The sequence below is a fragment of the Astatotilapia calliptera genome, chromosome 13 (assembly GCF_964374335.1).
Source record: "Astatotilapia calliptera chromosome 13, fAstCal68.1, whole genome shotgun sequence".
Lineage (NCBI taxonomy): Eukaryota > Metazoa > Chordata > Actinopteri > Cichliformes > Cichlidae > Astatotilapia > Astatotilapia calliptera.
The window spans coordinates 32,143,315-32,156,628 of record NC_137434.1 but is presented as its reverse complement, the minus strand read 5'-3'; the positions used below and the strand labels follow the sequence as shown (position 1 = coordinate 32,156,628).

At 47.9% G+C, this 13,314-nt stretch overlaps 1 protein-coding gene across 2 annotated transcripts in view; it reads left to right on the top strand.

The window, feature by feature from the left end:
- Positions 1-13,314, top strand: part of psda (pleckstrin and Sec7 domain containing a) — a 46,285-nt gene that overhangs the window by 17,733 nt on the left and 15,238 nt on the right. Inside the window, exons 8-10 of one of the 2 annotated variants that reach the window (XM_080287629.1) lie at positions 5,075-5,245; positions 11,412-11,609; positions 13,039-13,119. In XM_080287629.1, the coding sequence (XP_080143755.1) occupies positions 5,075-5,245; positions 11,412-11,609; positions 13,039-13,119 (450 nt within the window). The remainder of the gene's footprint in view (positions 1-5,074; positions 5,246-11,411; positions 11,610-13,038; positions 13,120-13,314) is intronic. The other variant, XM_026189008.2, reaches the window with a different exon arrangement.

Here is a 13,314-nt window from a genome sequence, read left to right as displayed (position 1 = left end):
TGGTGCAGAGCGGCGGCTGCACGCTCTTTTCAACGACTCTACGATCAACTTTCAGCTGGAAGGTTTAAAGATGTGATGTGGGTCGAGCGCAGCAGCAGGCTGTGCACAGATGTAGCCTCACAGTGTGACCTGCTGTTTAAACACTTCCACCAATCAGAGCCGTCGCTGTTTCGGTTTGTGTGCAGTGTAGTCGTGTTTCTGCGACGTTGTGAATAAAACGCACTTTAGTTGAAGCGAGGCTGACGTGGTGCAGACGAGTGATGGTTACAGGGTCGTGGCTCATATTGAAGATGTGTGAGCAGCGTTTGGACGAGGTGTAGCTTCTGGCCCCGCCCCGCCGAGCTCTGCATGAGTGACACACACACTGTACCCCTGTATGTGTGTGTATATAAATGCTGTACTGAGTTCAGTTTAATGAGTAAATTCTGAATTTATCTTATTCATGTGAACATTAAAGACAAGTTGCTGCTCGCGCTCAGCTGAAATCCTCATGTTCCAAGTTTCTCCTTAAGCTTTCAGTCACGTTCATGCGGCGCCTCGATGAGGCTGAAGTTTATCGAGCCGCTGAAAACTTCCAGGATGGTGAGACGAGACAAAGAGAGGAAGAGGGGAAGGAGAGGACAGAGGGGGGAGGGCGAGGAGCCGAGGAGGAGGAGGGGCGTCCTGGGTCAAATGGGGGAGGAAGCGCATACCTCCTTCCCCTCAGTGCTGGAAAATAAGCCAGCTGATGGACGAGAGAGGCAGCACGAGGAGACGGGCCAGCGGAGAGGAGAAAGAGGGAAAGTTGTGAAGAGGAGCCGCGCCGAGGTTTCAAAAGTGTGGAAGAAAGAAGAGGAGGACTGGAAGCAGACGGATCAGAGAGGAGGCGCTGCTGCTGGAGGATTTCCTTACCGAGGCGCCGAATGAAGGGGAGAACTGGGAGCAGATGATGTCATAGCTTAATGATGTCATCAGATTAACGTGTGGGTGACGTCGCTCCGTTTCCCTCGACAACAGCTCGGCGTGGTTCGGAGGCGTCGATGTGGATGTTGTTTGATCGACGGCTGCTCTCTCACAGGCTCTGTGTGAGAGTGGGCGGGGCCGTGTCGTAATGGCGAGATACATCCTGTGCTGGGGGGGCGGGGCTCTGGAGGACAGGTACATGTATGCCTCGCCCTACCCGGCTGTGTACAGGTGAGGTTAAAGCTTCCTGTGTCTGAAACATGAGATCAGTGATGTCATTGATCTGTAAACATGTCAGCAGGGAATTTATCCTTTTAAATTTATTATTTATTAATTTGTTATTGACAAAAATGACAAAGTTAAATGTTGTCAGCAGGAAACAACACCACAGCATAAGGTCAAAGAGATGATCTGTTCTGGTGTGTGATTGGTCTCCGGCTGTTTTTGAGTGATGCTGAGGTTTAAAACCAGTGCGTGCAGATGCCAAACCCTGCAGTTCCTCTACCGTCCAGCAGGGGCAGCAGCGAGTCAGTCCCCACGGACTCCCATGTTAAAACTGGTACACGAACTGTTATTGGCTCTGTAGATAACAATGGCTCGCATTATTAGGGGCGTGGCCTCTTTGAGCTGCTAGGTGTCTGCTAGCTTCACCTGAGCTGGAGGTGTTTGCGGAGTGCACAGTGAGATGTGAGGATTTGATTTGGATGTTGCTAATTCGCAGACGTCCGTGTCTGAGCGAAGCTCCCATACAGTCTGTGGCTGCTAGCGTCCGTCTACCAGAAGCTTCATATCGCCCGTCTTTCACATAAACACAGATTTATTCTAGCGTCGCAAACGAAAACACCGGCAGCGCTGCAGAAATGGCCGTATCCCTGAGCCTGCTTCTTCCTGTCAGTTTTTCCTTCCTGCTGTCACCAAATGTGTGCTGATAGTCTGTTATTGCGGGTCTTTACCTCACTGTATAAAGCACCTTGAGGTGACTGCTGTTGTGATTTGAGCTACAGAAAAAAAGTGAACGAGAATCAGCTGAGTCTTGGGTCTTGTTGTGATTGGTGAACTGTTTTCATGAGTGGAAGTTGTTTCAAAGACGTCGTGAGCTGCAGTTTATCTGTAAAACCAACAGCGGCCTGTTAAAAATGTTCACTGAGGGTAAGCTCAGTCTGTCGATGACTTTCTGAACTTGTGCGGTTGTGCAGAGAGGGATCTGGGCTGGCCTGCTGTTAGACGCCCCTCAGTCCTGTCGCCGTCTCCCAGGACTTCAGCCTGTTCGTTTTTTTTGTTCCACTGATGCAACTCTGTGAAACGTCCCCACGCCGTCGCCGCGCGCTCTCCGCAGCAGTGTTTGTCAGTCGTTGCTGTGTGTCAGGGTACACGAGGAGAGGAAGGAGGCTGGGAGGAGACGCGTGCCGTCCGCCCGCCAGTTTTAACCTCTGCTCAGCCGTTACCGTGCAGCACGCCTTCCTCTGTATTTTCACTCGTTCTGATTCAGTTCTTTCATAATGTGGGCTGTTTGTTTGATTCACAGGAGATTTCACATATAAATAAAAAAGAGGCGGTGCGGGACTCGGGCGTCACATACCGAGTTTACAGTACAGCTGCTGGTACCAGCCAGCCCAGCAGGAGGCGCTCTTAGGAAACCTGCCCGGTAACTGCAGGTCAGGCTGGAGCTTTACATTCAGTTACAAGTAAAACGACTGTTTAGCTACAGTGTTGCGTTGGGATTTGCTTCATGGCGCGCTGTTGTCCGTCAGTTTGGTTCAGCTGACGTGACAGATGAAGCTTTGATCTGAGCTCGAGTCACCTGTGGACGGATTGATTTTGGCCCAGCAGGAGAAGAATCCTTTCATTCCCACATTTATTTTATTGACTGAAACTTTCTGTGTGCCGTCCCGGCTAGAGCTGAACCGACAGTTTACTTTAACCTCGTGAGCAGCGGTCACCACCAAAGATGGCGCCGTGGATGTCCTGATGGTCGGACGCTGTGGTGGGCGGGGTTTTGGGGCACGTCCGGGCTGTGGCACCTCGGTCCTTGTTGCTGAACTGAAGTTTCTGAACTGAACTAAAGAGCGAGTGAGCTGTTTGCGACGGGGACACACGGCTGAGAAGCAAAGGGGTGTGTTTGATATGTGACGCATCATCGTGATGGTTTAAAACCAGTCAGCTGAGTCGCTTTAAGGACTTCAGGACATTTCTAACACGGACTCAGGCTCTCGTGCACCGTACGTTCAGTTTTTATTCGTGTTTCACTAAAATGTGTTTTCACATCTATTTTAACCTGGATGTTAAAACCCTAAAAACACTAAAACTGTGGATTTGACACAGTGTGGTTTTAGAAACTTCACATTATGGAACCAAAACAAACCGGTGTTTGTGTGATGTGCTGCACGCACTGACCATCAGCCAGTCTGATATATGAAAGCTTTGCAAACTGCGGCCCACTCTGCCGTTTGTGTGTGCAGGTTAAAGGCAGACCGTCCTTGGACTTTACAAAGTTTTCCTTCAATCAAAGAAACCTAAATGTTCACATTAAAAGTCACTCGGAGCGCTCAAAGGTTTATTCTAGTAAAGCTCTCATTCCTCAGATGTTGGTTTCAGTCACAAAAGCTAACTTGCAGCTCGTGCAGCCTCTCAGTGTTTTGTGTGAACTATGTAGGACACTGAGGCTTTTCCTGCAACACATCTTTTTAGGAGTCCCTTCCCGATGCTGTGAGTGCCTTTGGTCCAGTCTTCACAGCCTGGGTTTGAATTCGTGAGGGCGTGACCTTCACTCCTTTAACAGCCTGACGTGAGCCTCAGGTTTATCTCTCAGGGTGCTGATGGAGGAGTTCGTCGCATGTTTCTGGGCTTGCTTCGGTTTTCCTGTTAAACTGTGTGATCTGACTCAGCAGGAACTCGGCTCTGCTCTGAGGCTTCGCTCCGCATCGCTTCAAACAGACTCCATAATGAACCTTTCTGCGATTTTTACTGGGTCCAGACGTTCCTGCTGAATAAAAGTCCCTGCAGGCAGAGGATCTCCTCTGGAGTTTGCAGGAAGTTTGCTGTTTTAACTTTCCAGCTGAGCATCCATTCTAGATCAAGCGCTGGATTCGTGGTGAGGCCTGAGCGGGACATGTGACGGCTGAGCTGTTTTTACCTCCGTCTGAGGAAAGCCTCACGCTTTCACTGAGGTGTCTCATCGTCCTCGGGTTACAGGACGACGTTTGGGTTTGTTTCAGACTGATTGAGGATAAAGTCTGGCACATGTTGCCATGGCAGTGTTTCCAAACCGGATCACTAAATCTGGACGGGTTTGATGACCACGTCTGGACGCGAGGCTAAGCTATTGGCTGCATGTTAGCATCGCTCAGACACAGATATCTGCTAATCAGTAACATCCAAATCAAATTTCACTGTGCAGCCCAACTGAAGCTCCGCCTCCTCACACAGTCTGTACAGTAGCCTCACAGCAGCCATATTATTGGTCACATGATGTCATTAAAAAAGCTCCAACAGTATAAACACAATGCAGAGGTCCAGTTCAGGTGAAGCTAGCACACAGCTAGCAGCTACAGCTGCCTGTCAGTCAAAGAGGCCACGCCCCTGATGGTGCAAACTCGCTGGGCCGTTGTTACTACAGAGACGAGCAGTTTGTGTATCAGCCTGTAAACGTGTTTGTCTGTGGGGACTGACTCACTGCTGCCTCTGCTGGACACCAGAGGGACTGCAGTCTCCTTTTTAACGAGTAATCATATAATGCGCTCAGAAACATTTTGAGGACCGTAAACGTGCGTCATTCTGAACTGTGAACCAGTCGGTCTGTGAGCTGTTTGTAGACGCTTTCCATCGGCGCTGCTTTGGGGTCTGCATGTGGGCTTTGTTGACATGAACACAAACACTGATTAACAGCAGGCTAACTCTTTAAACCTGGGCTCCGAGAGCCTCATGTTCGTGTCGGCTGGCTGTCACTCAGCGCCTGTTTGTGGTTTGGTTGTTGTGGTGTGAGTCTGACTGACACGCCCTGGAAAATAACAGCGTTTCTGCCTTTCTCTGCATTCCTGCTTTCCTCCCGTCCGGCCTTTCGTTTTCGAGCTTTCTGTCTTGTTTTTTCGCTCTGCTGCTCGGTGACTCATTGTTCTAAGCCTCTCTGTCTCAGCTGGTGGATCAAACCAGTCTCAGCTCAGATGGGGGGAGCGCCAGGTGTCCAGATTGGGCCTGATGAAAAATGGAAATGGACGTTTTCAACAACAAGGATCTGGGCGTGCATCCTAATGCTGTCATCCATCTCCACCTGGTATGGAAACAGAGAATCTGCACGTCACAGGAGGTCATTTACATTTAAGTTCTCAAAGTTTTCAATATCCCCCTTCCTGCTGTAGTTCTTCTCTCTGATGTTTAGTTCAGTAAATTCATCATTTATTAGAGAACAGGACAACACAGAGAAACAGACCGCTGCTCTGTGCTTTAAGTGAAAGCTTTACAGCATCACAAATTAATAACAATTATTATCAGAGCTGCTGCTTTTCCATTAGAGAGGACTCACGGTTCTGATTTACAGGTCCAGTCTGTCATTTGTGAAACATGTTTAACAGAAACACCGAGTGCTGTGCACCTGATGCTCTAGTTATTAAAGCTAAAGCTTTAATGATGTGTTAATAAAAATAAAGGAGAGTACATTTTGAATCCATAACTATTACAGTATCATGATAATCCTGTAATACTGCTGTGACAGTCACAGGATGGATCAGTCACACTGAGTTTAAGAAGCATCAGCAATAAAATAACATCAACTCTGACATCATCAGTAGGGATGGGAATCGAAACCCGGTTCTTGCTGAGAACCGGTTCCCACTGTTTCAGTTCCTTGGAAGTGTTTGCCATTTTTGCAAACGATTCCCTTATCGATTCCAGTCGCCCCGAATGACGTCACCACGTTGTGGAGCGTCATTTACCTGGCAGGAAACACGGCGGCTCAAACGTTCAAAAGTTTGGTTACACTTTACGAGAACGGATGACAACAGGGCAACTTGCAATACTTGCAAAGTAGATATTTCATTTAAGGGAGGAAACACTACGAATATGCAAAAGCATTTGCTCACAAAACGATGACCTTAAATGAATGTCGTGTTTTTAATTCCAGACTCGTGAATCTCAACCCAGCACCAGCGGTAACGTTTGCACGTCCTCTCCCGTTAATGCGGCAGGTAAATAATCAACTAACATATTATGTTAGCGCGATCTGCCTTATTACAAACCTGCCATTACTGTGCATTTAGTGACCATGATGAGACAGACAGAGTCTGGCTCAGATGCTGGCAGTTCTCGCTGCAGTCTACCGGTAGCATCTCCTTTCAGGCCAGGATAGACGAACGTCACCGAGCAGTGACTCAGTTTGTGGTCAAAGGCTTGCACCCATTTGCCACAGCAGATGATTTTCGGTAAGTGAATGTGTTTAATTGTAGGCAGGGACAAGAGAGGATATAAAACAAAGTTCTAAGCTAATCGACCTTAGTGTTCTCCTTTTTTAAAAAGAATCGATAAAGAATCGAAAATGGAATCGTGAAAATCTTATCAGTACTCATCCCTACTCATCAGTGTAATCAAACCTTCGGCCATTTTTAATGAAACGCAGGCGTTCAAACGCTTTTCTCTCAAAATGAACGTGAGCTGATGACACATTGCGGTCATCGACGAGTTGAGGCTGCTGGATGCAGGCTGATGTGCGTCAGTAACGATGAGCCGCCGTAGCTGAACGAGGACGTTTGTTACTTCACAGCAGACGTGACGACAAACCCGAGCGTGTTCTTCCTGCTGACTCGAGACTCTGCTTTTGTAAAAGCAGCTGCGCTTTCTGTGAAGCGTGTTGGCGGCGGCAGAGCAGGCCGTCGTCTGCCTGCCGTTGACCTTGAACTCGGTCGGTGGAAGTGGGCGGAGCACTCAGAGATGCACTGAAAGAATTTCCTGGCGTCCTGTTGAGCGAGGTTCCCCGGCCGCTGGTTATTTCTGTCCGGGATGAGTGGGCTGCATCGGCGAGTGTGGGAGGGATTCGCCGACAGAAACATCCGGACTCACATTCCCTCCGTTCACCAGGAAATACTACTGATGCAGCTCTGAGTCTGAGGCGCTCGCAGTCCTGCCATTGGCTGTAACAGCAGCGCCCTGTAATCATGTACTCCTACATGATGTTTGAGTAATCAGAGTAAATGTCAAACAAAACAAACTGAAGCTGTAGGAAAAATAAAACATGTTGCAGTGATCCGGCGCAGCGAGCTGCCGCGGCGCAGCCCTGCGCTCTCCTCGTCGTGTCGGTTGTTTTATTGTATTTTCTGTTTTCTGGCCCGCGTCTGGTTTTGGTTCTGACTCGTGTGCTTCTGGTTATCGTGTTGCAGGGATCAGGCGGTGCTTTCTGTACCCGGCGGTGTTGTGTGGTCACGTTTTCTTATTCTGACCTTTTGTCTTTATTGAATGAGACGTGTTTTACTGTCGTGTTTATTTGGACGTTCAGTATGTTTTTCTGTTTTTAATATTAGAAGCTCTTCCTGTAATGTGTCGTGCTCCAGGAGATTCGATTGCACTTCAAGTGTTTTTCTGTTTTATTTCTGTGGTCGTGTAGCTGTGTAGTTGTGTTTCCTGTGGTTTGTCCCAGCTTTGTATTCGGCTGCATTTGGTGTGTTTTCTTTCTGGAGAGGCTCTCGGCGTCGTTGTGTTTCTCTGTAATCTCTGACAAACATGCCTTTGCTGCTTTCTGATCCATCATACTTACATGGATAACTGAATGAATTATTATGTTATGAGACAACCTTTAGTTGCCTGCAGGCCTGCTGACCGCCCGGTCCAGTAAAGGGAAGCTCATTAAGGGAAGTAGATGTAGTCCACACGGTGGTTTGACCACTTCCCACTTTCAGACTCTCATTCAAAACTCTGACTTCATTTCCTCTTCGTGCCTGAGGTTTTTTTTATGTTTTAAAAAGTGCGTTTATGTAAAGAGCAACTGCGAGCGAAGAACGGCCGATGGACAACGGACACATTCCCACGACGACGGCGGCAGATAGGTGCGTTAAATTAAAAGTATTCCTGCTCGGCTTGGTGACGTTTGCGCACACGAGGCCGTATCGATCCTTCAGGAGAGGCTGGTCGATGCAGCAGCAAACACTCGGGTTATAAATAGACTGCAGGCTGGAGAAGGAAACACAGCCGCACACGGCGCATTAACGTGTTTGCAGTTAGATGTGCCCCGTCTCTCACGTTCAAATGCTGACGCTGGCTGGGAGCATTTGCACTGAGCACTGGTTGAACTGGATGTTTGTGTGTTGGATGTTACTGAAGGAGGATATCAGGTGTTATCAAAGTGGACGGAGAGCGTCTCCTCAGTTTGAATGAATTCTGTATTTTTATCTCCAGAGTAACAGACAAGTACCTGCTCGAGTTTTCGCTCCACACCCAAAAAGAAGCTGATAAAAACAGAAACCGCTGCTCGCCGCCCGCCGCCACCTGTTTCCATAATTTATCACTTTTTTCAGGAATAACCTCTTCAGTGTCTCCGCCTACGTATGTAAAAGGAAGCTTTTCCCACTCTGTGACCTGCTAAATGTCACACCGCATTAGCTGCTAACAGTTCCTGTTTGCAGGGTAACCATGGCAACAGAAAGCAATCGCTGTATTCATGCTGATGCTCAAAATGTGACACGTGAGCGAGATGTGAGGTCACAAAGACACTGAGGTTCACGGAGTCATCGTCGCGCCTTCGCTCTGCGCTGACGGTTTCATGATCGATCTATAAATCCGTGTCCTGGAACATCCGCTGATCGTTTGTTGCTTCATTTTTATTTTCTGGTGCCTCTGAGAGCGTGATGTCACCCGTGATCGATTCCTCGCTGGCAAGCTGCTGCTCCCGGCTCCCTCGTGCCGGGTTGTGGCGTCCCTGATGTCATTCGGCTGCTCCCGACTCGACTCCTCCACGTTGGGTGCAGCCAGCGGTTCTGGAGCTCCTCCGTGAGCGGAGCCTCGCTCTAACAGAACCTGCGGCAGGTGGAGAGCTGGTTGGTGAGGTACAGCGAGCAGAGACAGCTGCGAGCGCAGCCTCAGCAGACCCAGGCTGACCAGAGTGGGCTAGCTAGCCTTGCCTGGTGGGCTCGCACTCAAAGCTGTCTCTTCGAACTGGACTTCATAAGGACGTGTATCTCACATATCTAGCATTAGAAAGAAGCTCGTTCTCAGGCTGTATCTGCTCACTACACTCGTACTCTGACATCATACAGTATTATTAAGCCTTCAGATACCGTTACCACACACACTCTGCTGCACACACACATTTATGGACTTTCTTAGACCAAACCTGTGAATCTTCATTAACAGCTGCCTTCTTCTGCTGATATGGTAATTCCTACTGTCACCTTCTTATTCCAGTTTTAAACTTCCTATAATAATTCAAAAATCTTCTATTATTAGTAACTCGATCCAATCTTAATGTTGTTAAACTTTCAGTCCGCTCTCTTGGGTCGATGATCACTAATACTGTCCTCTCCTGTCTCATCTCTTGTTCTGTTCCACCCTCTCTTAAAACTGCAACGATAACTCTCCGTCTCCGGACTATAAACTCTCTATTTGTAAATCACGTCTCAGAACTGCAGGCCCTTCATTATTACTTGGGCTTACTCTATTGTTACCTTGTTTAGTTTTATAGTTTTATTTGTTTATATGTTTTTATTTTGCTGTATAATCTAACACTGTCTTATTATTATTGTTATTGTATATGAAGGACACCATAAGTTTGATTTTCATAAAGTTTTGTTTTTAACTGAACATGATGCTGCCAGTTCTGAATAACTACAACTTCCTCTGGGATGTGAAACATCCAAACATCCAACCAAGCATCCATCCAAACAACCGAGCATCCATCCATCCACCGAACCGAGCATCCATCCAACTATCTGTCCAGCCAACCGAACATCCAAACATCCAACCGAGCATCCATCTATCCAAACAACCAACCGAGCATCCATCCATCCAAACATCCAACCGAGCATCCATCCATCCATCCACCGAACCGAGCATCCATCCAACTATCTGTCCAGCCAACCGAACATCCAAACATCCAACCGAGCATCCATCTATCCAAACAACCAACCGAGCATCCAAACATCCAACCGAGCATCCATCCATCCATCCACCGAACCGAGCATCCATCCAACTATCTGTCCAGCCAACCGAACATCCAAACATCCAACTGAGCATCCATCCATCCAAACATCCAACCGAGCATCCATCCATCCATCCACCGAACCGAGCATCCATCCAACTATCTGTCCAGCCAACCGAACATCCAAACATCCAACTGAGCATCCATCCATCCAAACATCCAACCGAGCATCCATCCATCCATCCATCCACCGAACCGAGCATCCATCCAACTATCTGTCCAGCCAACCGAACATCCAAACAACCAAGCATCCATCCATCCATCCATCCACCTAACAGAACGTCCGTCCAATTATCCGTCCAGCCAACCGAACATCCAAACATCCAACCGAGCATCCATCCATCCAAACAACCAAGCATCCATCCATCCATTCAAACAACCATCCGTCTGTCCTTCCGTACACCCAACCAACCCCCCTCTAAAGCTCGGGTGTCAGACTCTTGAAAAGGTGTCCCTGTTGCAACACACCTGACTAAAATTAAAAGGTCATTAGACTAATTAACTTGACTGCATGCTGAGGTGGCAGTTCAGCCTTTTGATTCATGTTACAGAAGCTGATGAGTGAACGAACACGGTGCAATAAAAGAACTTTTAGAAGTACATTTTTCCGAACACTTATATTTATTTAAATTTACTTCAGTAGGGTTAGGGGTCGCCACCTTGCAGTCTAGTTCATTAGAGTCTTGCTAATGACCTTTTAATTTTAGTCAGGTGTGTTGCAGCAGGGATACGTTTTCACTCCCCGAGGCCTGGGGTTTGACACCCCTGCTCTAAAGTGTTTCTGAGTTTTGGAAGTTGAACTGCGTCTTTTACTTGGAGTTTCTCCATATTGATGTGCGTCTCCGTTAACATCCCTCCGACCTGTACGTTCGGGTATAAGCCTGTCACAGAGATGTGGAATGCAGTAATCTTTAAAAGCTTGTAGTCTGGTCACTGAGCTGAGTCTAAGTTCAGTGACTGTTGGGGAGCAGGCTGATTCCAGGCAAAGGGTTTGAGTTTCCCCCTCCAACTGTCCACAGTTGGGTGTTATTCCTCCTTACCCTGAAGCTGAAACTTTTAAGGGATCTTTTCCTCTCCTGCTCAGCTGAGCCTTAAATCCAACAGATTTCCTCACATTAAACCAGAGTCCTCCTCGTGTTTGTCACATTTAAGATAAACTCCAAGTGTTTTTGTGTCGCGTGTTTGCGTCACAGGAGGAACTCTGAGAACAGGAACCAGAAATCATTTTGTCCTTCAGTGAAAAAGGATCTGAAAGTCCTGAAGCATGAATCTCCTTTTGTGTTTATGTTGTCAGGGAGCGTCCAGTGAATCGACCGCCCGAGCTGCTCTACCCGCAGGCCGATGTGGCGGAGCGCCTGGCACTCGGCGGCAGTGACGACACGCTGGCCAACGGCATGAAGCCCGACCTGGAGGCGGCTAAACGTCTCGCCAAACGCCTCTACAACCTGGAGGGCTTCAGGAAGTCTGACGTCGCTCGCCAGCTCAGCAAGAAGTCAGTGTGTGTGTGTGTGTGTGTGTGTGTGTGTGTGTGTGTGTGTGTGTGTGTGTGTGTTAAAACTTTGGGCTCGCAGAGTAACATGAAGAGCAGGGGACTTCATGCAGAACAGTTGATGAATTAAATTTTATTTATACAGCGCCAAATCACAACAACAGTCGCCTCAAGGTCTTTATATTGTAAGGCAGACCCTACAATAACACATACAGAGAAAAACCCAACAATCATATGACCCCCTATGAGCAGCACTTTGGCGACAGTGGGAAGGAAAAACTCCCTTTTAACAGGAAGAAACCTCCGACAGAACCAGGCTCAGGGAGGGGCGGGGCCATCTGCTGTGATTGGTTGGGGTGAGAGAAGGAAGACAGGATAAAGACATGCTGTGGAAGAGAGACAGAGATTAATAACAGATATGATTCAGTGCAGAGAGGTCTGTTAATACATAGTGAGTGAGAAAGGTGACTGGAAAGGAAAAACTCAATGCATCATGGGAATCCCCGGCAGCCTACGTCTATTGCAGCATAACTAAGGGAGGATTCAGGGTCACCTGGTCCAGCCCTAACTATATGCTTTAGCAAAAAGGAAAGTTTGAAGCCTAATCTTGAAAGTAGAGATAGTGTCTGTCTCCTGAATCCAAACTGGAAGCTGGTTCCACAGAAGAGGGGCCTGAAAACTGAAGGCTCTGCCTCCCATTCTACTTTTAAATACTCTAGGAACAACAAGTAGGCCTGCAGAGCGAGAGCGAAGTGCTCTAATAGGGTGATATGGTACTACAAGGTCATTAAGATAAGATGGGACCTGATTATTTAAGACCTTGTATGTGAGGAGCAGGATTTTGAATTCTGGATTTAACAGGAAGCCAAAACAGGAGAAATCTGCTCTCTCTTTCTAGTCCCTGTCAGGACTCTTGCTGCAGCATTTTGGATCAGCTGAAGGCTTTTCAGCGAGTTTTAGTGTGTGGCCTTTACAGCAGTACACCTGCACACAGAGCTGGTTCACAACATTACATTTTTTCACATCCAACAAAAACAGGAATTTCCAGCGTGCAGTGAACATATCATGGCCTCCTGCTGGTCACACTGCAGCGACTCAACCAGCTAACCGATGATGTCACCGCGCAGTTAGCGCGGGCAGATTCAGCAGAGCTAATGTCCTGATTTCACTTCCTTGAGTCTGAGTGACACGTCACGGGACGAGCTAGTCGAGCTTTACTGTTACTTCCTGGTTCCAGGTTTAATATAAACATGCAGATTTTTACTTCCTGTTCACCTTTCAGGTAAAGTTCTGGTTTGCAGGTGGAGGTTTAATGCTCTGTTCTTTTCTGTAATATCCTGTCACAGAAATAAGGCAGCCGGTGTAGTGATACAGTGATAATCCTTAGTAAAACGTGCTCGTGTTACACCAACACGCCTGCTTCTCTCTGCAGTAATGAGTTCAGTCAGATGGTGGCCGAGGAATATCTCACCAACTTTGACTTCACGGGTCTGACCATCGACCAGGCGCTCAGGTGAGTCCCGCTTCCTGTCCGTGTGTATTTCAGAGCGTGCAGACGCGATTGTCTTACATTCGCTCACTGGCAGCACCTCCCGTCGCTCTGCGGTTCTTTAATGTTTGTGCAACTGCGCGATGGCCTCCTGAACATCTGCAGGAGGTCCAGATGTTCATATGAACCAGTCACGGTGTGCCGTGGCGTGCAGTCAGT